The following is a 26,182-nucleotide window of genomic DNA, read 5'->3' on the forward strand; positions in this document are numbered from 1 at the left end:
TATAAACATGAAAGAGCACACAGCATCATCTTCTGTTAAAGAGTGTGTCATTCTTTTTTTTTTTTTTATCCATCCTTCCAGGGCTGTTAATACAGCTTTAAGGTAGCAGGTGAGAAGAAGTGCACTTAGAAAAGACTTCAATCAAACATGAAACCTAGTCTATGCAATATATAAAGGATACATAGTCTACCTGATCAGAATTTGTATTTTATTCAGTGTTGCTAGAAACCGCTATAGAGGAACCACTGTATGTAATCTGCTTATTGCAAGTCATTTGTTGCTCTGCAAATAATTTCTGAGCTATTTAAATGTGCAGATGGATATTCAGAATAATGTCCAATTTGCCTGTCACTCAACCGCTTTCACTTAGTATGGCTGAGAGCACACTACAAACTGGTCAGGGGCCTCTGGATTATATACTTAAAATTAAAGAAGTAAACTAAGCAAACTTTTTGGTTTAGTTGGTTGCAATATTTCCAGGACAGCATTAGCTCCTAAACCTCACATTGTAACAGGACTCAGTTATGGCTGCCTTGTCATCACTAGTGTATTCAATAACAAGCACAGAACCAAATGAAATTGACCAGGTGCCAAGAAATTATTATCTTTGACCAGCAGGAGCAGATTTAATGTGGAGGAAGCAAATCAGCCCCCTCCTGCATTATTACACTGTAAATCATATTGCCGGGTGTTTTTCCAAGACCAAATAAACAATTCTATATTTGTCGGCGTAATATAAATAGTAGTTAATATGGAGGTGGCAGTGTACAATCTAGACAATGAAAAAAACTATACATTTTCATGGAGCATACACTAAAATTCACCTGAACTATGGAACATCTGGAAATGTTAATTGTGCCTAACAGGACTCTGAAGAAAAATCTACTTTTGTCTTTAATTCATCCTGAAAAATAGTAGTGAACTTCCTGTGAATATGCCTTTATGTATGAGGTAGGGGCTTCCATGAACTCAGAGATTGGGTCTTGCTCAGTACTAGTGACCACTTGACCTGCATTCCTACAGGCTTAAACAAGATTTTCAGAAGAAAATACTAGAATGTAAAGGGATTTAGCTAGATGCTGCCAAAAAATGGCTGCCAGGATTGAGATTAGAGCTATTTAGTGTGTGGGCTGTGTATCCCGAGTTTGACAAAATGCAACATTTTTTATGTTTCACTAAGATGTATATTTAAAGATTTATAGCACAGCAGGTATTCCTATATTACCAATTCAGTCACAAATAACAGGTATATTCATCAAGAAGGGATTTGTTAACAAAGTTATTCAAGCCATGAAATTAGGCCGAAGGGTACATCTGAACTGACAAAGCTGCTAGTTTACATTAAATATACAGCCTAATATGTACAGCCATGTATCATGCTTGCATGCAACTGTGTTAAGTGTTTCAAGCTTGTTAGCACTCAGTGAATATCATAGATGGTGATTTTGGGAGTAAACTGGAAATAAAAAATCCATTGGGTTATGATGAGGTCCAATGAAGGGAACCAACAAAACATTATCAAGAGATCATATGTAGTTTAATGGATCCACTTTTAGAATTCAATACCTGTATTTGACCAGCCACAAGCTACTTAGGTCTCTGTTCAAACTTAATACCGATTACAGAATAAATTATGTGATTTATGACATGTCAATGGTATCGCATTTGCTGCTCATCTTGGAAAGCCTCAACACATATGCTATGCTATTTGAATCAACAGGCATCATCTCCATTGCAGTCCTCTCCTAGTTGCTCGGTTTTCTCCTGCGGCCCCCTAGGGGGAATCTAGGTTGTGAGTATTGAAGCTTCTACAGTCCTGTTTTGCTCACTTCAATGGGAGAATAGCTGCTGCTATATTCATTTATGGTTACAATCACCCACATAATATGTTCCTCCTGATGAAGCCATGGCTGCGGCAAAACGCGTAGAGAGTTTTCTACAACAGTAACGGTCCTTTGATTCCAACTAAGGACTCACGGATCATAACTTGTCATTATCTCTGTATATGAGTATACAAGGTTCATGCTTACCAAGTTGAGGCTGAGCACCAATATGCATATACTGTGTGTTTTTATGTTTTGTATTTTTAATGTCTTTAATAAAATATGATATTTTTACACAATTTTGAAGCGTCTGTGAAGGTTCTAGAATTCCCTAAAAAGCCCTCCATGACTTCCAGCCCTTAGCCTTTTGGCTTCGGAACTGTCTCTTTTGTCCAGGTATTGCTGTAGATAACTGCCGCACTCCTTACCGAATGCCCCTTGTGCTGAAAGATAGGTGCTGAAGTGACTGCGGATGGCACCGCACTTCACAATATATATCAGAAATGTCACCAGCACACCAGTGGATAGTGTTCAAAAATAAGAATAAAAGACGCTTTATTTTTGAACACTATCCATTGCTGTGCTGGTGACATTTCTGATATACAATGTCAATGGTATCTCTCACACCCCTGTATATATTACGGAAAATTGTTATCATACTTACCGTAATTTTCCTTTCCTGGCTCCTCCTCATGTCAGCCTACTGTGGGTCATCTCCGCCCTCTTGACCCCCCGTAGGACCTCCCTACTAGAGAATAAAAGGTGGCCTCCCCTTACCTCCTATGTTCCCTAACAAGTACTCGCGACGGCCACAGAAAAATGGGGGGGACCGTCAGGCTGACATGAGGAGGAGCCAGGAAAGGAAAATTACGGTAAAAGCGTCTGTGAAGGTTCTAGAATTCCCTAAAAAGCCCTCCATGACTTCCAGCCCTTAGCCTTTTGGCTTCGGAACTGTCTCTTTTGTCCAGGTATTGCTGTAGATAACTGCCGCACTCCTTACCGAATGCCCCTTGTGCTGAAAGATAGGTGCTGAAGTGACTGCGGATGGCACCGCACTTCACAATATATATCAGAAATGTCACCAGCACACCAGTGGATAGTGTTCAAAAATAAGAATAAAAGACGCTTTATTTTTGAACACTATCCATTGCTGTGCTGGTGACATTTCTGATATACAATGTCAATGGTATCTCTCACACCCCTGTATATATTACGGAAAATTGTTATCATACTTACCGTAATTTTCCTTTCCTGGCTCCTCCTCATGTCAGCCTACTGTGGGTCATCTCCGCCCTCTTGACCCCCCGTAGGACCTCCCTACTAGAGAATAAAAGGTGGCCTCCCCTTACCTCCTATGTTCCCTAACAAGTACTCGCGACGGCCACAGAAAAATGGGGGGGACCGTCAGGCTGACATGAGGAGGAGCCAGGAAAGGAAAATTACGGTAAGTATGATAACAATTTTCCGTATTCCTGGCCCTCCTCATGTCAGCCTACTGTGGGATGTGAAAGCAATGCCCTGGGAGGGAAAAACTCAACCAGACAAACGAATCTGCAAAAAGTATTTAATGTGACTAAACGACACCCCCTTTAGAGAAGGCCGCTGAAAGAATAGATACACCTAAGGAATCCTCCGTGCCAAAACGAACATCGATCTTATAATGCCGGAGAAAAATGTTCAGAGTGCTCCAACTGGCTGCTTTGCAAATGGCATCGACTGGCACTCTTGCATAACTGGCCCATGAGGCCGCCATACCTCTCGTGGAATGAAATATGATAGTAGCATAATACAACATTTGACATCATGACAGGGCAAACAATCATGTATTGGCTACTGAGTGAACTGACCATTTATTGGGCCAACATAAAGAAGAAATATTGCTATGCGCTTGTCAGATAAACCTATTTAAACTAAGAAAGATCTAGAGGATCAATAGGTGAACAAGAAAGAGTAGAGCTAAGAGGAAAGAAAAATGAATCGGAGCAGGAGGGGAAGGGTGGGCGTGGGATGAGCGCTATCTTCATTTTATCGGATGGAGACACCGAGCAGGGGAGTGCCAGGTTGGGGAGACCCAATATCAAAGGGTTAATAGTTGTCGATCAAACGACGGGGGAAGTAAGAGAGAGACCCATGGGTTCCAGAGTTTTTCAAATTTAGGCACACAATCTAGTAAGCGGGCCGAAAGGTTTTAATTGTAGAACGTCCAATTAATTTTGCTTTTAACTTCTGAAATAGATAGGGATTGCGACAACCAGGCTCTGGCTATTGTGCGTTTGGCTGCTGACAACACTTGTAGCATCAATTTGAATTGTAGGGTAGTGAGACCTATCGGTTTTACATTAAGAAGAGCGTCTAGTGGGGTGGGAGAGATATGCCTGTTCATTAGTATAGAGATGATCTGGAATACTTTTCGCCAGAATGCGGCCACTACCGGGCACGACCACCACATGTGTAAGTATGTACCATTTTCACCACAACCTCTGGTGCAGAGGCCATCGCAGGCCGGCATAAAGTAAACCAACTGTGTAGGCACTCTGTACCAACAAAGAAGCACCTTATAGTTAGCCTCAAGAGTGACTGCATTTTTGGAACATGACTTGGTGCTGTCTCATATTTGGGACCAGGTGTCTTCGTCGATCGTGAGGTTGAGATCAGTGTGCCAACGGTCCATATATTTATGATGAGGCGGGCCCGTGCCGATGCTTAAGGAAGAGTATAATTGTGAGATTAAACCTGGGGCATGGGGATCTTGGTTGCATGTTCTTTCAAAGGGAGACATGCGCAAAGAAGCTATTGGGAATTTTATTTGTGATTGGATATAGTGTTTAATTTGGAGATATCTAAATATTTCATTAGAGGGAAAGTTATACAGGTGAAACTCGAATAATTAGAATATCGTGCAAAAGTTCATTTATTTCACTAATGCAACTTAAAAGGTGAAACTAATATATGAGATAGACTCATTACATGCAAAGCAAGATAGTTCAAACCGTGATTTGTCATAATTTTGATGATTATGGCTTACAGCTCATGAAAAGGGGGATTCAAGACCTGGAAGAAACGAAGGGTTCCAGAGTATGGACATCTCCCCAATTAGATTGGGGAGAGATAAGTGCGGTTTGGAGATGTAGAGCAAAATGTCATCTGCGAAGAGACAGATTTTGTGTTGCTGTCCTGCTACTGAAATACCTGTAATGTCTGGGTGTGCACGTATTAGTGCAGCTAGAGGCTCTATTGCTAGGGCGAATAGGAGGGGGGAGAGGGGGCACCCCTGCCGCGTCCCTCTGTGAATTGGAAAGGGTGTGGATTTGTAGCCTGCATATTTCACTGATGCTACCGGTTGAAAGTAGAGTGTCGAGATCCAGGTACAAAATTCCTTACCTAACCCCCAGCATGTCGAATAGGTAAGACCATGACAGGGAATCAAACGCCTTATGCATATCTAGTGATAAGATATGCATAATAAGACGGAATATTACGTTTTCTGATTAAATTTATCAGGAGGCAGGTTCTGCGGACATTATCTCCAGCTTGACGGCGCGGCATAAAGCCTACTTGATCCCTGTGGACAAGCTAACCTATTATTCCATTTAATCTAGTTGCCAGAATTTTGGCCAAGATTTTAATACCGATAATCAGAAGTGATATTGGTATGAAATTTGACCAGTTAGTATCATCTGAATTTGGCTTTGAAATCATGCATACTGTGGCCGCTAGGGACTCCTGTCTGAATCTGCCACCCACCCGGAGGGTATTTAATGCATCAGTGAGTAGTGTGGTCAGTAAGTCAATAATTTTTTTGTTATAACCTGCAGTAAAGCCGTCAGGTCCAGGCCGTTTGTTGGGCTTTAATGATTTTATGGCCGCTTGCACTTCAAGTTTAGTTATTGCCATATCCATGGAAGTGCGTTGAGAATCAGTATGTATATATATTTTTTAAAGCATTAAGCTGAATTTAACAAAAATGCACCTGCTATATACAAGAAAAAAAACCTCACAAAAATGCTTAATACATGCTTTTACATTCATGTTTCTACTTGATCGATTCCATCGCCTGGAAAATGTGTAGTATTGCATGAAAAACATGTTTAAAATACTTAAAAAGGATATGAAAAGTGCATGTAAAATGTGAGAGTTGACACAGACAAATGGATCTTAAAAAGTTCATTTAACCCAAAACCTATGTTTCCATATATACAAGCTACAATGCCTTAAAGTTTTGTTTTTAGGGCATCATTTCCCAACCCGTGCTCCATGACACATTTGTGTCAAAGGTAATATATCTACTCTATTTCTATGAGGAAGTAAGCAATAAATTAGACAAAAGAATGGCTGTGGATATGATATATTTGGACTTTGCAAAAGCATTTCACACAGTTCCCCACAGGAGGCTTATGTAAAAGGTAAGGTCTGTAGGTATAGAGCATTCAGTCTGTAATTGGATAGAAAACTGGCTTAAAAAGTGTATTTAGAGAGTGGTGATCAATGATTTATACTCTGAATAGTATGAGGTTGTTAGTGGTGTCCCCGAAGGTTCAGTTTTGGGTCCCTTAGTGTTTAATCTACTTATAAATGATATAGAGTTGGGGATTAAAATTACAATTTCTGCGTTTGCAGATGACACCAAGCTATGTAGTGGAATAAGTTCCTTATAAGATGTCTCCAACATACAAGCAGACCTGAATGCACTGTGTGATTGGGCATCTATATGACAAATGAGGTTTAACCCTTTCGCTGCCAAGGACGTATGGCATACGGACCTACAAAAGTGCTTCCAGCTGGCCAGGTCAGTATGCCATACGGACCTGGCATTTACAGTTCTACTATAAGCTGATGGTCGCTTTAGCGACCATCAGCTTATACTGATATTAAAGTCAAAAGAATTTTGAGCTATTTTAAATGCTTATGAAATCGCTTACAATGGATGCTGCTCCTTGATGTTTAAAAGCTTTAGTTTCCAGCAGAATCAGCTGGTCCCCTGAGCACTGGCCCTTACATCCTGATTTAGAGTGACTCCTTTCTCAAACCGAGTGCTATGCAGTCACCCTTGTGTGTGCTAGTAAGATGTGTGTGTCTTTACAAACACACAGACACAGCAAATCAAGCTACTTCCCTCCCCCCTGGCCCCCTCTTCCCCTCTCCAAGCCAGTAGATGAACAGTTGCTGGAGCCTGCACTGTCCTTTGTGATCTTGTAGTGGACAGGAAGTTCAGGGAAGCTGAGCTGGGAGACTTGGGAGCATCTCAGAAACATGATGATTGTGTTTGCGTAAAAATGTAAAGCAATTCTTGTATTAAAAAGAGGTATGGACTCCAGAGAGAGGCATAATCCTGGCCCTGAGCAAAGGATTAGTAAGACCTCATCTGGAATATGCAGCTCAGTTTTGGGCACCAGTTGACAAAAAGGATGTTGTGGAACTGGAGGAAGTGCATAGAAGGGTGACTAAACTCTTAAGAGGCATGGAGGAGCTCAGCTTTGAGGAAAGATGAACTGAACTAATAAATACATAAATGGTCCATATAGTGATCTTGGTGCCAAATTATTAACTTTAAGGCACTGCAAAGTGCATATCTGATTGCCTTATGGGGTCAGTAAGGAATTTTTTCCTCTGTTGGAGCAAATTGAACCATGCTTTATCGGGGTTTTTTTTTACTTTCACTGGATCAACGGTGGATAACTGAGGGCATAGTGTTCTCTTTTAAGTTTTTTTTTTACCTATCTCTATAGGTTAAACTTGATGGACTTGTGTCTTTTTCAACCTAACAATGTAACTTGGTTCTGCACTGTCCGCAGCTTACCTTACACTACCTTACGTCAGCAAGTTGTAAGGCTACAAGCACCACAAAAATGTCAGAATGCACAGTTGTAGACATTTTCTTGTTCCCTAGTCTAACAAGCCAGTTTATTAGTTGAACAAATAAACAGAAAAACACCCAAGCGGTGTAGAATGTGTGTGATCCAAGATAGGAATGCAAAGGATCACGACTGTAAGAGTTGCAGAGGTAAATGGGGGTTTGGGAAGTAGTGTGCAGTGGAAAAAAATGCATGAATACTTTGGGTCCCTGTAAGTATACAAATAATATCTTCTGACTTATCGTACCATATCAACATAATTGTTCAAGATCAGCGATTTGGAGGGTACTGAAACCAGTGAGTCTGCTAAACAGCCAGGCAACTAGCATTACAAAATGGATGTAATTAATCAAAGCCCCGATAGTTCTATCACAAAACTAGGGCTGTGCTGCCAATGATGGTACTAATGGAACCTTGGGGGGGTACACTTACTCAATGCAGCTCAGTAATGTGGAGCTTAAAAGGCTCAGCTTCCTGTCTGGCCACTGCAATGCACTTACTGAGCTCCCGGCCTGGCCACTTCAATTGTTACAAAGGCAAGCACAGTGGCCAAGCTTCTTCAATGATGCCGAGTCTGTTAACAGTGCATGTTTTCAAATCAATTTAAAAACCAAAACATATTAACAAAAAAAAAAGAGGAAAGAAAAAGAAAAGAAAAAAGCATCTTACACTTGCCTATGTGAGAGGCACAGTGGCCAGAGAGTTTTTTTTTTTTGCAGCAACGCTAAGCCTGAACTTTTAACAGTCTTCGTGTCACAGAGCTGACTGCCTGTATGTGTGCGTTAGGGAGCAGACATACAGGCAGCGCAACTACCACTGAGGAAGCCATCTTTGCCCTACATGAAAGGTTTACTAAAAAAAAGATTCAGTATTCTGTATTACATAGAAAAATAATTATGATTTACACTTTTGTTTTACACCAAGGGGTAAATAATTGCTGTTTTTCCAATACTGGCCATGAGGAACTGTTATAATTACATAGATCTATAACAGAAAGGTCAGCACTTTGTGGCAATGAGCTCCCACAAAAGCAGGAAAAATAAAGAGCATTGTATCAGTCTTGAAGTGCTCCCATAGTTCTACTAAACATTTAAAGTTTAAGCCTGGGGAAAAATGCAGCACATCTCTGCATTACATGAACATTTCTCTGCAGTTTAACCCTTTAAAAATGCTGAAAGTACATAAAAATATCTAAGGATCCTGAGAAATCTAGTGAATTTAGAATGTATTGTAGGTTGACAACACTGCTTTTGCTGCATTGCAGCATTGTCAGCCCTGCCTGAGTCTTTCTCTGCTGGATCACAAAAATTCACCTGACACCTCTGTCCCTCTTTACATGCATACATGTTTCCCACCTAAAACAATGCTGCCTCCCAAGGGCCTCCCCACACACTGTGTGCAGGGAAACGGCTCTTGGAAGATGTAGTTCTGGGAGTGTGCCTTTATCAATAGGAACGGACAGGGGGCATCCGGCTGACCCCTCCTCCCAGCAGCTGCCCCTGTAAGAATTTTACAAGTATGGTAATGATGTCACAGAGAGTACAAAAAAGGTATTTTTTTGCTACAGGAACAAGTAAAAAAACAAAAAAAAACACATGCTGTAGAGAGTGGCTTGGGGCAAATTAGTAGGTACATTTGCCTATATGTACCCTTTATGTTTTTTGGGGGTTTTTTTTGCTTTGTTTTTGATTCTTGTAGAATGCAGATTTACTTTAATTCTTTTTTTATTAGAGACAATAATCAATTTAAAAACCAAAACATATTAACAAAAAAAAAAGAGTAAAGAAAAAGGAAAGAAGAAAAAAAAAAGCAGAATAAAGTATACAACAGGTACAGTATACCTACATTCTAAGTTTACTACATGGGTAATTACATTAACAAAATAAGAAGAAAAAAAAAAAAGATTACATTTTTGTAGCGACCGACCTCAAAGGAATAAAAGCTCTCTTCTTCTATTCAACTATAATTATCAGGGGATCATTGAAAATCAACCTCTTAGTATACCACAGTGTCAAGATAAAAGATTGCATACATTTTGTACATGTAATTGTAATTGTCGCTAAAGATTCAATAAATGATTCCCATATATCAAAGAACTTTTGAGTTTGAATATTCTTGTTGAGGAAAAAGGGTTAGAGAATGTGGTTATTATAATTATTATTATTATACAGGATTTATATAGCGCCAACAGTTTGCGCAGCGCTTTACAATATAGGGCAGACATTACAATCACAATACAATTCAAGACAAGATGGTAAGGAGGGCCCTGCCCATGAGGGCTTACAATCTAAAAGGGAGGGGGAAGTGATACATGAGGAGGGAGCTTCGTAAGGATGAATTGTTTGAGAACGTGATGGTTGACCGGTTAGGTTGAGGTGGGATAGGCTTCCCTGAAGAGATGAGTCTTTAGGGATCGCCTAAAGGCAGTCAATATGGTTCAGAATATATCCACTGATGCAGGATTGTTTTCTTCCCCACTAAAGATATAATAGACAAAAGCTTTCTGCATCCAGGAGTGATTTTCACTCCATGCAGGTCTAAAAATCCAAAGATTGGCCAAGCTGCAGAGAGGTAAATAATTAACCAAGTTTTGCCGAATATACTTAGATATATCGTCCAAAAGGACTTTATCTTGAGGCAGCTCCAAAAAGCATGATATAAGTCTGCCGATTCCTGCCCACATTTCAGACATCTAGAGGACCCATTCAGGCAGCAGTTAACTCCCTCGCTATTAACAAAACAGCTGGACCAGATGGGTTTCCTGCAGAATTTTATAAAATATTGTTATCGGAAACTAGTCCTTTGCTTACAGAAGTTTAACATAAGATCTTGAGTGATTGTACTTCCTTTCCAGATTTTAATGAAGCATGTACTATTTCAATTTTGAAAGACGGTACAATTGTCTCTTCTTATAGGCCTATATCTCTCTTAAATGGAGATGATAAATTATTGGCAAAAATAATGACTAGTAGGATTCGGAGTATACAGATTGAATACGGTTCTTTGTACAATGATATGAGACATGAAGATTTGAAGTTTTATGGTGGTCTGTTACAACTTTAACAGAACTGTGAACCACTCTTCTAGGGCAATTCCCTATAAACATTTCTGAACTGCTCCCCATTAGTTGTCTAGCTACAAAAGGAGATATGGAAATCCTCCTGCTGTGTAATGTAAAAACAAAAAATAATTTACGAAAAAAGAACAGTGAATGAAGGGAGACTATGTTCAGGGATGCTGAAGGTGGACAAACCTATGCAGACTGAAGACTCCAACTTAAGTATACATAGATGCTCACAATAGTGTAGGCTATCTCCAGAGAATGTTTGCTTCAGGCTTTCTCTTTGGATAATAAACATGCACATGGGCTGTGTCTTCATTGAGATATAATTCAGACTTGATGGAGGGCCAGATCATTTGAAGGCTACACTGGCATGTGTATGTGCCTCTCAGCCATTTTTTTCCCCATGTGCCACCCATATTAGCCCATCACTGCGAGCTGTCAAATATGTTACAGATGGAGCTACCAGATGATTTCGTTGTGTATCATTAGCATACGTATTGGTGTATACTGGTATTTGAGTTTTGCTTTCAACATGTTTAGAGATCTGGAATACAAGCTGAATTGGATCTTTTGCAGTAATACTTTTGCTATGCATCCCTATTCCGTTACTATTCCGTTATTCCGCTATGCATCACTATTCCGCTATGCCACTAAATAGGAATGCAATAGCCATTTAACTTTAAATGCAGCCCTCAAAGCACACCAAGTTTGACTCTTTAGGTCTAACACCCTGGCCAAGTATTTGTAATGAATTGGATCTCAGCTACAGATCAATGAACCAGCTTGATTATTTTTTTAACAGTGTATTGTTTTGTAACACTATTTTCTCATACAGGAAGATATGTGGAATGTACATATAACTGAAATGGTTGGCAACATGTGTTGTGGAGAGAGGCTACAGTCTATAACAAGATTGTAGAAGTCTTGAGGAAGTTACTTCTTGTCAAGATTCTCATGAAACAGCAATAGTCAATGTTACAAAATAATAAATACTTGCAGTTTAGTAATCATGTAGGAAGTCCTTGTGAGCATCCTGGATATAACCGTAGTCAGTGAGCAATTTTGTAATTAGGAAGTAGAAAAGATTGAAGAGACTCCTGCAATTCAGAATAACTTGCTACGCTGTGAATAGGGTTAACAACCAGGTGTGATGAGCTTGATCAGCGTACTTCGTAGAGTTGAGGGAAGCAAGGGTTAACAACCAGGTGAGGTAGTAGCGAAGTCAGTGTATCTTGCTAGAGACAGAGTGAAGCAAGGGTTAACAGCCAGGTTTGATGAACTTGATCAGCGTACTTGGTAGCATTGAGAGAAGCAAGGGCTAACAACCAGGTGAGGTAGCAGTGTAGTCAGTGTATCTTGCTACAGACAGAGCAAGGCAAGGGTTAACAGCCAGGTGAGGTAGCAGCGTAGTCAGCCTAATGAGTGTATCTCTGGTGTGGAAACAAAGTACTGCAAGGCAGCTTTACGTATTCAAGTAATGGAGGAAGTTTTCTGGGTGTAGCAGCTTCTTCAGCTTGATGAGTGTCTCTCGGGTGTGGAAACACAGTACTTCATGGCAGCTTTACAGATTCAAGAAATGGAGGTAGTTTTCAGGGTGGAGCAGCTTCTTCAGCTTAATGAGTGTCTCTCGGGTGTGGAAACACAGTACTTCATGGTAGCTTTACAGATTCAAGTAATGGAGGTAGTTTTCAGGGTGGAGAGCAGGTAAAACTGCTGTTGGGAGAGGTTTGGCTCTAGCAGTCAATTGCCGGCATTCATTCCTTTGCAAGAATGCCGTGCAGTTGAATTTCGTGGCTTAAGCAGCATAGGGAGACGGAGCTGTGGACCAATTACGAGACGACGGACAGGTGAGTATATTACATAGTTACATAGTATTTGAGGTTGAATAAAGACATTAGTCCATCAAGTCCAACCTATTAGGATCTCATTCTACAGTAGGAGATAAGAATATTTGAAATATTAAACATACATCCTTTGCTGAAATATCAGCTTTGGAAGAACCGTCCAAAAAAATATTCTTTGGTAGTTTGAAATTCTTCTATGCTTGGCATTATCAAAAGATAGAGAGTGAAGAAAGCTTCCATACTATACAAGTTCTTAAAACAGAAGTTTTACTTTAACGTTCACAAAAAAACAAAAACATTTCCAATAATCAGAACAAATTCAACTGCATTACGAGAATATGACAAAAATATGCTCAGAAATATTATGTTCAAAGTATACCTCTGCCAAAACAATGCAAAAAGAAAATGCAGCACATTCATTAGATTTACAAACATGTATTTATAAAATATTAATGTAATAATAAATTCATAGGTCTTATGAATCTATAATTTAGAATCATAAAAACTTGTGAGCCAGTCAACTACTAAATCGTTTTCTAGGATTCCTAAGGACAGTCGTTTTTTTAAAAGTGTATCTACAGCCCAAACGTTTATTTTTAGGTTTGAATCGGAAGAAAGTAAGGAAGGATTAGTAATCATGTCAGGCTTTCGTTGTGAAGCAGAAATAGCCAGCACTCCATAATCTCTATGGGTCTGATGTATTAATGCTCTGCCCAGCGTACAGCAGGGCAAATGCTGTTTGCATTCCTTCCCACCACTAGATAGAGCCAAGGAGCAAAGAAAATTCCTAAGCTTCTATAGCTGTATAGCTGGGTGGAATATTTGTGCATCATTCCCTTAGTATTAAAACAGAGGTGTTAGTAGCATATACAGTATTTGCAGCAAATCAATGTGGGACCCATCTGTAAAGTGTGGTTCCTAATCTAACAAAGCTTCCAACCTGAGACATGCACAGAAATAAATGGATCAAAGGCCAGTGTGCCTGGAGGTAACCAATTCATCCTTAAAGATGCAGATACACACCAGAATCCCAGCACTGCAGACAGGCAGCTGAAGACTGTAATGTGTCCCAGCAATCAATAACTAGCATTGTAATGCAAGGTGCATGTTGCAGTACTATTACATTGTGTATGAATGTCCCAGAAAATGGTAGCAGAGACGTTGTGGTGGTGCTCAAGACAGTCACAGCCGATATAGGAAAGGTAACTAACATTCAACATCCTGTCCACACTATCACCCAAAATCAGTATAGTAGAGTGTGCAGTTAATGTGGCACAGCACATATCTTAAGCAGGAATAGCCAGCACTCCATAAACACTATATATTAAATGGGGCAGTGTGGCTTTCACATAGATTTGCTGAATGCATATGCTACTAACACCTCTGTGTTTAATCCATAGTGTTTATGGAGTGATGGCTATTTCTGCTGTAGTGCAGTTTCACCATTGGCCGTTCCCCTTACTACACCGATTTTGGGTGGTAGTGTGGGACAGGATATTCAATGCTAGTTATGTTGGCTGTGACTGTGACCATCAGTGACAGAAAGTCCAAACTGAGTGGTCACAGGAGCAGATGGAAAATCTTCCAAGAGAAAAAACTGTACCGTGACAACTGTCTATCCTTCCTTTCTTACTTTCTATTGTGTCTATAACATTATAACAGTAATGGAAATCTGCCTCCCAGCTGTCAGTCCCAAGAAGAGACTCTAAGGAACCTGACATACCGTAGCATCATACTTATTTCCTCCCTTTTGCACTCACCTTGCACAACAAGCCCACACTTCAAGTACACAGATGATGGCACCATGTGACCTTCTGGGATTTTCCACCAGAGTGATGGTACCACCATCTAGCTCTCCTGATCCTCCATGTTTGCAAGTCAAACCAAAAATGCAATGCAAGTTTACAGGAGATCACAGGTAGGTGGATGGAGCTTCCATTCAGGTGGCTGTCCTGGAGGATGACTGGGGGAATACCTAAAAAAAATCTTATACAGCAACCAACTGTCCTCCATAGTTACACTGCATGATTTGTTATCCTTACATCATATAGCTCTTAATTTCACAGTATTACCAGGATCAATATGGACAGCCGCGTCAAAGGCATGAAGCCACCTCATTGGCTGGAGGTCTTCACATATTATTTAACTACAAATAAAGCATGGACTTGAATGGCTATTTGTGCCAGACTACACAGAAAGAAAATGCCATGTTTTTAGAGACAACGGGTATATCTCGTTTCCAACGACTGACGTGTAGGATATTGTTTAAGCAGAGCACAGGAATCATTTTGTAACAAACTCTTAGGAGTGTTGGCAGCATTCGGAAAACAAGAGTGGTATAAATACTGCAACCAAATCAATTTATTGTGCCTCACATCAGACGGGAGACCAGAAGCCTTACTGCACTCACACAACAGTTTATTCCGTACCTACAGCTTCTGCATTTGGGTTGCCATAGAAACTAGATATTATCTTAACCCTTTGAAGGGCAATCAGGCACCACCTTACCAATTTCCATGAATCACAAATTCACTTTGCAGTGAAATTCAATAGAAACAATAATATATGCACACCGTGATTAGATGAGAGGCAGCCATTGTTACCTACTCAGAGTCCTTAATGATAAGGACATATTAAAATTGAAAACCATTGTTAGTTTTTATTTACTATGAAATTATTTTGCACAGCCGATTTATTCAATTTTCTGGTGTGCTCCTATCTAATGTACTAACAACAAGCAGTAAGTACATGGGATGCAAATGAAAAGCAGGTGTGCCATCTAGTGGTAGATTTGATATATGCAGAAACTAGTTGTAAATGTCTGTGCCTTGACATTGTAGGGGACATTTATTATTTCTGCCACACAAAGCAATACGAAACAGGAGTAGTGAGATAGACCATCAGACATATTTACTACAAGGTTACAGAATGAGTCAAAAATCCCCCCCAAAAAAATACTGTAAAGTTAAAACCTCACCCTGATCATGTCTTAATTATGCATCTTTTTAGAGTGAAAATCTCTGACATCTTCAGTAATGAATCTGTATCAGAACTTTGGAAACCCTCCCACTTGGCTGCCAGGAATACAGACTCACCGGACTGTAAATCTGTCGCAGAGACTTTTCTGAATGAGAAGCAATGTGATTTGTGACTAATTGGGTCCTTCATTTTCTTGATATATGTCCCCCATTGTATTGTTTATTAGTGTTTTTCAGTTTATTGCACAAAATATGCATGACTATTAGGAGGTGTACAAACAATGTGACGAAATACATTACTAAAAGTGATATCAACTACTTGCCATCCGCCCGTTAAAAAATAAACGTAAATATACGGCTTATCGCGTGCAGAAAAAAAAGCACAAGCAGGACACACTGACGGGTGTAAACAACTGGTAATGGCTGTTACACATACAAACGATTGGCGGCTCTATAGCCGTCCGATTGCTTGTATGTGCTGCCCTGCATCTAGCCGCCCTTCCTCCAGATCTACCACCCCTTCCATTTTTGGTTCCACTGTCCCCTCTAGGGGCCCGGGACCGGCTCAGTGGCTGTCAGAAGGCAGGGAGTTCAGCAGTGTTCTCCCTGCTAAACTCCTCTCCGATCTCTGAATGCGGAAGTGGTGTGTATTACATGACTTCCGCATTCAGCTGTCAATTCTCTGGCTCCTATAGTCAGACATTGGCTGGGTTTAAAGCAGACAGGGATGTGATGTTTTTTAAAACCCTTCTGAGTTTCTCAGACACCGCAGCTACATATGGGATGACCAAATTCTTTGTCATGCTTTTCACTCTCACTGGTACTCTTGGCATTCTTTCCTCTTCTTTCTGTTTTGACAAAAGCCCAGTCTGCATACCCGCAAGTTTTAAGGGCCCCCCTGAGGTGTTTGAATTCCTTCATCTTGGCCTCCGTTCTGGTGGGGATTTCCTGTGCCCGGTGGTGTAGAGTCCTGGGACATCTATTGTCTGCCACATACAATGCTGTTTTAACACCTCTCTGTAGGCAGGTTAATAACACCTCCTAGACTCTAATTATGCAAATGCAATCAACAGCTGGTTGTGATTTACAGATTATGTGGATTGGAGCGAAATTCACTATATTTATTCCCAGATAATTTTTTGTACAAGTCATTCTGAATTGAGAAAGCTGGTCGGATGTCCAGTGAAACGACTTCAAGAAAAAACATTCCAAATCAGCCAATGTGATATGTCTGGATTTGTTTTCTCATTTTGTCTCTCATAGTTGAGGTCTACCTATGATGCCAATTACAGGCCTCTCTCATCTTTTTAAGTGGGAGAACTTGCACAATTGGTGGCTGACTAAATACTTTTTTGCCCAACTGTACTATCTCCACAAGTTATGAATGAACATGAGCAATCAGTATAGAGGCTTCCTGTTCATTTATAACAGGGGCTGCAGAAAGAGAGATTGAAGACTGTGACTGCAATCTTTTTCCATTTTAAAAGGGAAATATCAGTGGTCTGTTTAGACCCCCAATATTTCCCCAATCAATAGACGGTCTAATTACCATAGAGCAGGGGTAGCCAAACTTCAGCCCTCATCTCCTTCATTATCATCAGTGGCATAGCATACATTACACCAGTGGTTCTCAACTCGTGGGTCGCGACCCAAAAGTGGGTCACGGCGTCATGTCTGCATAGACCGGCACACACTGTTTAAACAAATGAGCTGCTAAATAATGCTAATTAGGTTGTAGTTTTAATATTTCCAGTGGTGCTCTGATTTTTGATAAACATTTCCAAATAAAAACAACTCTATCAGCAATCAGACTCCGAATGCCTTCCATTATTTTTAGCAGTCAGAGGCAACGCATTATACACTGTTTAGTGTTCAGAAGCTTTTGAAGAAAGTTACAGTCAAGTGAAACCTTGGGCAGTCTTAACAAATAGTAATTATTCAGGATCTAAACGCTACATCCAACCCTTATAGTGCAGAGAAAAAAATGACTGAAGGCTGCGTAGGCGTGTTATAATTTCTATTCGTATGGAAACAAAAGGACCTCATGTATAGATTGCCTGGAAGAAGAGGTGTCTTTTTTATTGTTCCTTCCTGGAAACCAATTAGATTGTCTGTTTCCTGTCCCCTGGCCAGGTTAGGAAACAAAAAGGAAAAGTTTATCTTTGGCTACGAATAATTTATAGAGTATTTCCCCTCTACTCAAAGAGGGAGGCTGTTCAGTGATTGACAAGACTCAGCACCCCAACTTCTATGGGGAAGCAGAAGACTAGAAGACTGCGGCTGCCTGATTCACCATCTACAGCGGCACTTCCTCTACCACTACAAAAGCAGACTTTCATTGTGCAATAGTATTACTAAATAGTGCAGGCAATCCATTCCTTGATTTGGATCACAATGCTTTTTCATTTCATAAAGTTCATGGACAAAAGTCACGCAGTCAGCACAATCTTCCACATCTTCTTCAGTCACATTGCAGTATTAGAAGTTTTTTTTCTTCTTCCTTTTCTTGCAATTGCAACCATGATTAGTCTCATGTAGTCCCTTCTTCCCCAATTTTGTGTATAGAAAATGACTGATCACCTGAACAACAACAAAAATGAACAAAAACAAAAGTAATTGTAGAAAAATCTAAATTAGTTTTTTTCCCCGGCATGAGCTAGTCACATGTAAAGCCCTCTTACAAGGAATGATCAAAAAAAAGGCTTGTACAGCCCCCTGTTCTCTATCAATGATAAAAGTAAACTTGTCATATGAGAACTGTGGAGGCAGCCATTGTTGTTTTCCTTCTGAAAATCCATGTTGCCTGGCTGTTATGGTCTACAATGAACAATTATGTAGATCAGGAAAGTTAGAGATAATAGAGAGGTCTTTAACTGCTAACTTCCCCCATATTAGTGACTCAAAATATTTAAAAAAACTCCAGCTTGTAGAAAAATTAACCCTTGCAGTGGGGCTAGCCATGCAATGCAAGGATTAACTGCTTGTTTTTCTCTAGGAGTGATAATGAAGAAGAAATACTCATCCCATCCTTGGTTTCGCCTGGCTAGACCTGTCCCGCAGCCTCTTCTCCCCTGGGCTCCTGAGGTCTAAGGTCCCAAGACGTCTAATACAAGTGGATTGGAGGCGAAGACGCTGAGGGACATTTCACAGCCAGAGCGGAGGCGGTCACTGCTGCAGGACTGAGGACTATTTCTTCTTTATCATCACCTCTAGAAAAAAATGAGCAGGTAATCCTTGCAGGGCAGGGGTAGCCCCACTACAAGGGTTAGTTTTTTTACAAGCTGGAATTCCCCTTTAAAGAAAGAGGGGCAGCATGGTCACTAAGCAGCTAGTATTGTTTCAGAAGATGTCAGAAATCTATGATTGCCTCACAACAGGTTGCCTAAGCCCTCATTCGCACTGTAATCAGCCCGCATGTACAGCTCCGTGCAGGGCCGTACTAAGTAGCTCCTGGGAAGGGCAGGTGCTGCGTGCGATTAGTACGCAGCCCCCGTCCTTCTCTATGGGACTACGCGGCTGTATGCCCCCCTACGCTCACCAGCCCTGCATGTCCATGCGGGTGAGCGTACTAGTACGCTGACAGGATGGATCCTGTCTGTGTCCGAGCCGGAAAACACGCAACCCTAAGGACCTGCACTTGAGGTGAGCGTAGGGGGGGCGTACGGCCACGTAGTCCTATAGAGAAGGATGGGGGCTGCGTACTAATCACACGCAGCACCTGTCCTTCCCGGGAGCTGCTTGGTACGGCCCCGCACGCAGCACGGAGCTGTACGTGCAGGCCGATTACAGTATGAATGAGGGCTAAAGGTCTCATATCATTGAATAGTATCCATCTCAAAGTGGAAACAGCTTGATTTAGAACTCCACACATAAAGCAAAACACTCCATTGAAATGCATACATCTTTACTGTTTTACCTGCCAGAGGATTTGTACTGTTTAGATAGTCTTGTGATTCACACCCTTCTGATACACTGCACAGCCAGAAAGAGCACTCCACTACTTTCTAGTTAGGCTTCACGGATCACCTCCCTGCTTTTGGGCAGAGGTGATGATGCTCACTCATGGTCCAATGAGAAGGTTGCAGGTGTAGGAGGTGCCAAAGGAAGCTGCAAAGCTGAACAAAGAAATAAGGGAATCACCTGCCTATGTTGTCTGGCAAAGATGTCTGAATCATAAACTCGACTAATCAGAATTATAAATCCTTTAGCAGGTAAAACAGTAAATACATGTATTTCAAACGTTAGTTTTGTTGTGTGCTAGAGTTCTGCTGTAACTTTTTCCTGAACATCCTCTTTATTTCATCATGTATGTAGTCCAACAGTACTTACGAGAGACTCATAACTTGCTCTGGAAAACATTTTCAGGAGATCTCTGTAGTCGCCACACATCTCGCACTGCAAGCCCAGCCTTATTAAGCTCTCCCAAGCTCCGCAAATCCCCAAATTCTATATATCTGTCTAATGCTGCTTGCAGAATGGTGACAGGGATACTGAAATTTAAATGGGGGTATGTTGCCCCTGTACTGTTATCTCTTGTGTTACTTGCAACAATCCCTATAATAAAAGAAAACAGGAAAAGAAAAAACACAAAAATATATAATTTACCCAGACTAACATAAATAATAATAAATAATACTGCTTCTCTTTTAGACAGTGATAGCAAACAGTTGTCTCTTACTTGGAGACATCAGAATTAGGAATAAGTAGCAGACACCTTCCTTCGCTAATGCAGATTCAGTGTAGAGACACACTAAGGAAGATCATGTATCAGGACTGCCTAATCAGCTGCTCAAGACACATGTTCTCCTTTAGTAAATCCTGATGAAGGGGGGTATTTGTATGAGCCCCCGAAACGTGTTAGCTATTTCTATAAATAAAAAAAGTATGGTGCTTCAATTCACAATCTTGCAACTAATTGAGGAAGCTCTTGTGATTCTGCCATTTATATTTTGGATGGATCTAAATTCAAAATAGGGCCATGCTCATGAGTTGGCTTTTAAACTTTCTGTCTTCCTGACCTGAAACAGTTACAGAGCAACTATGGCAGTTTCCATATTTCTATCCTCATAGTTTCCATTTAAAACATTAGCACACTATTGCACTGTGTTAGCCATCAATTAATGCAGAACATTTGGAGTTTAACTAATACCCTTCATTGGCCAGCATATGTTATCAAAGATGCAAGCTTTCCAGATGATTTGGATCCCTTCTTTAGGCTTTGTACAACTGTAAAAAGCTTGAAGAAGGGATCAAAGGCAGGACAGGACATATTCTAGGAGCCAGTTTACCAATGCTTCTTAAAAATTAAAGTTGGTGCCTAACATTTGAAGTTTTCTCTATTGGTCAATTAAGCTGGCTCCTAAGAAAAAATTCTGCTGACTCCTGGATAAGCCAGACTGCCTCTTGAATTCCATATTCATTTGTCTACTAATGATCTAAGGCATCCCAAAAGCTTGCATCTTTAATAACTTAAGTCAGCCAATACAGGGTATCACTAAAACTCCAAACTTACTGCATTTAAAAAATTAAAGCAGCACTTAATCTGCTCAAATTGCCAGTCATTAGCCTGTACCTGTACTCAAATCCCATCAACTTCCAAGCAAAGTCTTGGTGCCTGGTAGCCTGAGACTGGGGAAAAATAAATAGTCTACTATATAATAGTATAGGTTTTTATTTATTGTATTTTATGAGTGGACAGGGAGTAGGATACATTTACTTTTCAGGCCTCATGCACATGGCCCGGAAATGGCCATACAGCGCACAGGCAGCACAGAGGGTCTGAGTTCAGGGCAGTGCGCAAGTCCTGGTCAACATGTAGACATTGGGATTTGCAAGTATTCCCTTACAGCCACGGCTCTAGCCATCCTGTCATTGATTTGTACAGCTTGGCTTGCACGTATCTGTGCAGCACACCTGTGACTCCCAGGCAGACAAATATACCCGATCTGTATGGCGGTTTAGTTGTTGAGTCTGGTCCAAAAGGATAGGTGTCCCCCAACACTCCAGAACCAACCAAGAACTGAAATATTGGTTTTAAACAGCGTCAGCCTGGAGCAATTGGTGGCCCACTAGAAAGGTGACCATTTTGTATAGATCATGTAAGGTTCAATGTCACATGAAAATAAAGAGAACATACAAAACTAAATAACCAATACATTGTTCCACTTTTTACCTAGTAGTTCTCCAGACTGAACAGCAAACAAAGGTCCTCCGCTGGAACCTCCATGGACGGCACATGATGTCTGCAACATGACTGGGACATCACCAACAGATATGACTGATGACAGGACTCCAGATGTCACAGATGGGCCGCTGCGTTCTCCCAGTGCCCCAAACCCAACAATGCAAACATCCTCTCCTGCCAAAAATATGGAAATGCGTTGCATTTTCAGCATATCTTATTATTCAAATTAGGAAAATATTAGATTTAGTATATCAAAAACATTTCAGCCTGTTAATAAAAATGCACTGTCACTGGTAAGACCATAGATCTAAATGTGATAGAACAAAACATTGGCTTGGCAACTACCCTCAGTTCTCTCATTTTCTTCCTTCCAGGAACCCAATCTTGCTTCACATCTGCTTTAAGACATGCTGCTTTTTACATCATTGTGACAAATCATATTTCTTCTTCAGGTATAAATGGAGAGAGCTGAAGCTGAAGCATCTCCTGATAACTATATTTCTTCAAAAAGAGTTCAAGCAGCTGCTGTTGCAACTAAAAATCAAGACCTTTTGACAGAAAATAGTAATAAAGATTCATGTACAAAAGGTATAAATATGGTTGCACCAATACATAGGAGTGTATTTACAAACTGTTTGCATGGTGAACCACTCTGCAAATGAAATTTCCAATGCATTATGGCCAATAGATGGAGCAATAGGAATTTTCTATGTGCCATCTAGTGGGCATAATTCACTGCAAATCTTGTTCATAGAGCTGCCTGCTGTTCAAACACTGCAAATTCATAGAAAGCTCAGCCAAGCACCAGGCACACAAGTCCCACAAGACAGATACGCCTCAATTCCCAAAGATTTGCACAAGGATATATGAATCCTTATCCTGGTCTTTTAGGTTGTGACATGAGCTTGTTATATAAGGACCCAGGAAGGAAGCTTGCAAGGTATTAGACTGAATAAAAAGAAGAAAGAGGAAGAGAGAACTTGATATGCAGATAAATTACCGTGACTAAGTCCAGGCCTGGAGAACAAACATGCAAAGTCTTTACATACAGTAGTGTAACATCAAAAGAAACCTGTCATGAGGAAAACATGGAGGCTGTCATTGCCTACCTCTCCTTCCAAAAAAAAATAAATGCTGTGGCCATGGAGGTGATTGGAACAAACTGAATCCAATGATTTGGAGGGGTTTCCCGATACTTTTGGAAATATAGGGTATAGCTGGATGTGTGGGGAGGTCACTCAACACTGTCTTCTACAGACCTTGGTTCAGACCTCAGTGACCTTTCTGCTAATCTGTCGCCTTTAAAATTCTCCTCCATTTGTGCAGAGTAAAAAATGAAATAAAGCTACATTCACTTACTATTGCACTGAAAAGGTCCAATGACTCAGTACTTTTTGGAATACAGATAAATACCAACAAACCTGTACAGTAGCCAGATGCCAAAACCGGTTCAGGTATACCAGGGATATCTTCTTCCAGTTGTATGACGGCAATGTCAAAGGGAGAGGATTCGTGCGTTGAAAACACCACGTTGCCCCTGACAGCATGAAACCTACAAATGTTTTCAGAGATAATTATCTATTTTTTGCATGGCAAAAACTTTTTGGGATTAACCAATGACCTAACATCTTCATGATGTTTCAGGTATGGACTGAGGAGAAACATAAACCCTGGATGCAGCTTGGGACAAAAAGGTGATATTATGCTTTAAGAACAGGAAATATGTTTTTTTAAGAGAACTTTGTCTGTAAACTAGCCAGCCAAGGCACACTGAGAGAATACGGTTGTCAGTCTGCTGCAGACATGGACAAAGAACTTCCTCAGTTGACCCTCTCTAACTAGGGCTGCAACAACTAATCGACTAAATCGATTATAGAAAAAGTTGTCAACTTTTTCAATCATCGATTAATCGGATTCCGATTAGTTGGCCCTGTTCAGGGCTCCACACACGTTGCACGCCGCACTTCCTCCCCACCTCACGCTCGCCGCTGCCAGACCCGCCCGCATTCACACGCCGCACCCCCTCTTCGCCTCACTGCCAGCCCACATCCACGATCGGCACAGGGACGTGGGAAGAAATAAGAAGGAGTAGGTGTGGGGAATAGTCTTTAGCTGAAGCTCTATCTCTGACCAATCAGTAATCAAGTATGATGGAATATTGTAAGCTTCCTGCAGATGACAACGTACTGCTGTATAACACCCTGGGACTATCTCACTCTACTGCAAATAGCTAACCAAGCTTCCTAGTTAGCGGGGTCACCTTTACCCAAAGCTAGTATGTAAGAGTTCCTAAAGCTTTTTTAAATATGTGCGGCCTACCTTTTAAAAGCATAGTGATCTCCACTTGTCATTTTATCATTCTGGATCTTCACAGAGACCTTGGATGAATCTCTCACCACATGTCGGCAGGTCAGCACTAGTTTTGGTTTCAACAGAACCCCCGATCCCCATGACTGGCCCGAATCCACTAGAACCGCAACTGCCATCAGATGTTCTAAAGGTCTTGCACCTCTCTTAGGTTTGTCCACAATGCAGTGTCCCATCTCCAATGCTGCCAATTCCTTTTTCATAGGGATATCTGCCTTGCCAAGAGCCTTTATAATGTTATCAATGATATGGCTTATAGAACACGCCAGAGTCAATCCTACCCATTCATTAGCCTTCCAGCACAGCGGGGTCACTATTATTCCTACCAAATGCAAACGTCCATTTTCAAATAAGAATACGCCCCCTCCTTCTGACCCTGGTAGACAACGGGCATCAGTAAGCATTACAACGTTTCCATCTCCGGCGGTGTTGCTTAAGACTCCTTTACTAACGGTGTTCAGGAAGATGTCAGGGTAAAAGGAGCCGAATGGAGAGCTGCATGCAAACACTGCACTGCCTTTAACTAGTCCAGAGGATTTCATGATGTCCATTCTGCTCTTTGCTTGGCGAAGTGGGCTTTGCAGCTTCAAAACAGCAAACCAATGAAGGTACTCCAGATCCTTCTGGAACTCTCCATATTCTTTTTCTTCTTCACTGGAAAACACCCAACTGTCTTCTTTCCTGAATAATCTAGAAAAGGCCAATTGAAACTCAGGACACGGTAAAAGCATAAGAAGTTCAGCAGTGTGCTGCGTTCGCTGGCTTTGTGGCTTTGACACGGGGACTAGGCCAAGTCCAGACCTCTGGTCCAACACCTGATGGTTAAAGTGGGTTTCCTGTTCTGCATCTATCTTTGGTTTAGACCAGCATTCAACTTGAATCAATAAATCTGATGGGAAGTTGTCTGCTGAGAGCACGGTATGATCAGAGGAAGAAAAAGGGCGATCCCTTTCCTTCAAGAAAGGAAAAAACACAGCTGCTTGACAGATGACAATCCCTGTGCCCCGGTCTAATATCACTCCACTGCAGCTCCATAGTCCATCGCCTTCACTTCCAGCTGGAGAAAAGGGCTTCTCATTGCCTCCTCTATAAAGATCCGAGTGGACATTGCTGTTATTCTGTCCAGGAGGGGATGATTGTGTTTGAGAGGTAGTTACAACACAGCCGCTCAGTTCCGCAAGCAGCAAGTGAGACTTGATCATGTTAAAGCTAAATGCAAATGTCTAAATACAAGAGGAAAGTGTCTTCTTCCTTGAATCTTGGTGCACTTTGTGTATTTATTTTAGATCTGTGCAGTAATCCAGTGTGAAACTTTCCCTGTATAGGTGCTTCTTATCATAAAGACCAGTCATTGCTGATCTTTCTCCTTGTGCAGAGTGGCTGGTCTTGTCTCCACCCCCTCTTCTAGTTTTCTACAGGCAGCATGTAGTGGACAGAGCTCTCTGCAGCACAGTAATTATATCACTGATCTTTTTGCAAGGTGATATTTGGATTTGCAAGACATTTGGCGCACATAACAATGGATGTATGCCCTTTGGGGAATGTACTTAAATAAACGTTTCAGATAAACTTATGTTCAGTCTAAGCAAAAACAACAGAAACTCCGTACAATGAGAATCTGGGCAATCAGTCATCAATCACTCCATTTCTTCATCCCCCTTCCAGTCATAACTATCTCCAGGTATGTTTTACAAGTAAGCAGGACGATGTCATCCACCCGTCCCTGTAATCCAAGTATACGTGCATCCCTGACACATCAGTTCGGAGCCGACCTTGCTACATTTCCAGTTCACTAGAAGCACCGTGTGTACAGATTCAAAGTTCACTGACAGCCGCCTGACCAGGAAGTTGACACCCCCATGCACGTGTTATGTGTGGCTTAGCCTCTCACCCAATAGGCTGCCGCAGATTTCATTGGGTGACAGAAACCGCTGTCATATGTTCAACCACACGCCCAATAAGCTGCCACGTTGTATCTGCAGATTTCATTGGATGACAGGAGCAGCTGTCACATGCTGAACCTTCCAACCAATAGGCTGCCGCGTTGTATCTACAGATTTCATTGGATGA

General features: G+C 41.1%; 1 protein-coding gene across 4 annotated transcripts in view; it reads right to left on the reverse strand.

Moving 5' to 3' along the window:
- TYSND1 (trypsin domain containing 1) overlaps positions 1-25,324 on the reverse strand; it is a 58,327-nt gene extending 33,003 nt beyond the window's left edge. Inside the window, exons 1-5 of one of the 4 annotated variants that reach the window (XM_018562919.1) lie at positions 24,065-25,324; positions 23,167-23,297; positions 21,734-21,919; positions 19,898-20,115; positions 15,109-15,115 (exon numbers count right to left, since the gene is read on the reverse strand). In XM_018562919.1, coding sequence (XP_018418421.1) covers positions 19,898-20,115; positions 21,734-21,919; positions 23,167-23,297; positions 24,065-25,314 — 1,785 coding nt within the window. In that variant the 5' untranslated portion in view covers positions 25,315-25,324 and the 3' untranslated portion in view covers positions 15,109-15,115. Of the gene's footprint in view, positions 1-10,572; positions 10,579-14,878; positions 14,887-15,108; positions 15,116-19,897; positions 20,116-21,733; positions 21,920-23,166; positions 23,298-24,064 lie in introns of all 4 variants that reach the window. The other 3 variants (XM_018562921.1, XM_018562923.1, XM_018562922.1) reach the window with 3 other exon arrangements.
- Between the last annotated feature and the right edge of the window lie 858 nt (positions 25,325-26,182).

The sequence above is a fragment of the Nanorana parkeri genome, unplaced genomic scaffold (assembly GCF_000935625.1).
Source record: "Nanorana parkeri isolate BGI_ZX_2015 unplaced genomic scaffold, ASM93562v1 scaffold612, whole genome shotgun sequence".
Lineage (NCBI taxonomy): Eukaryota > Metazoa > Chordata > Amphibia > Anura > Dicroglossidae > Nanorana > Nanorana parkeri.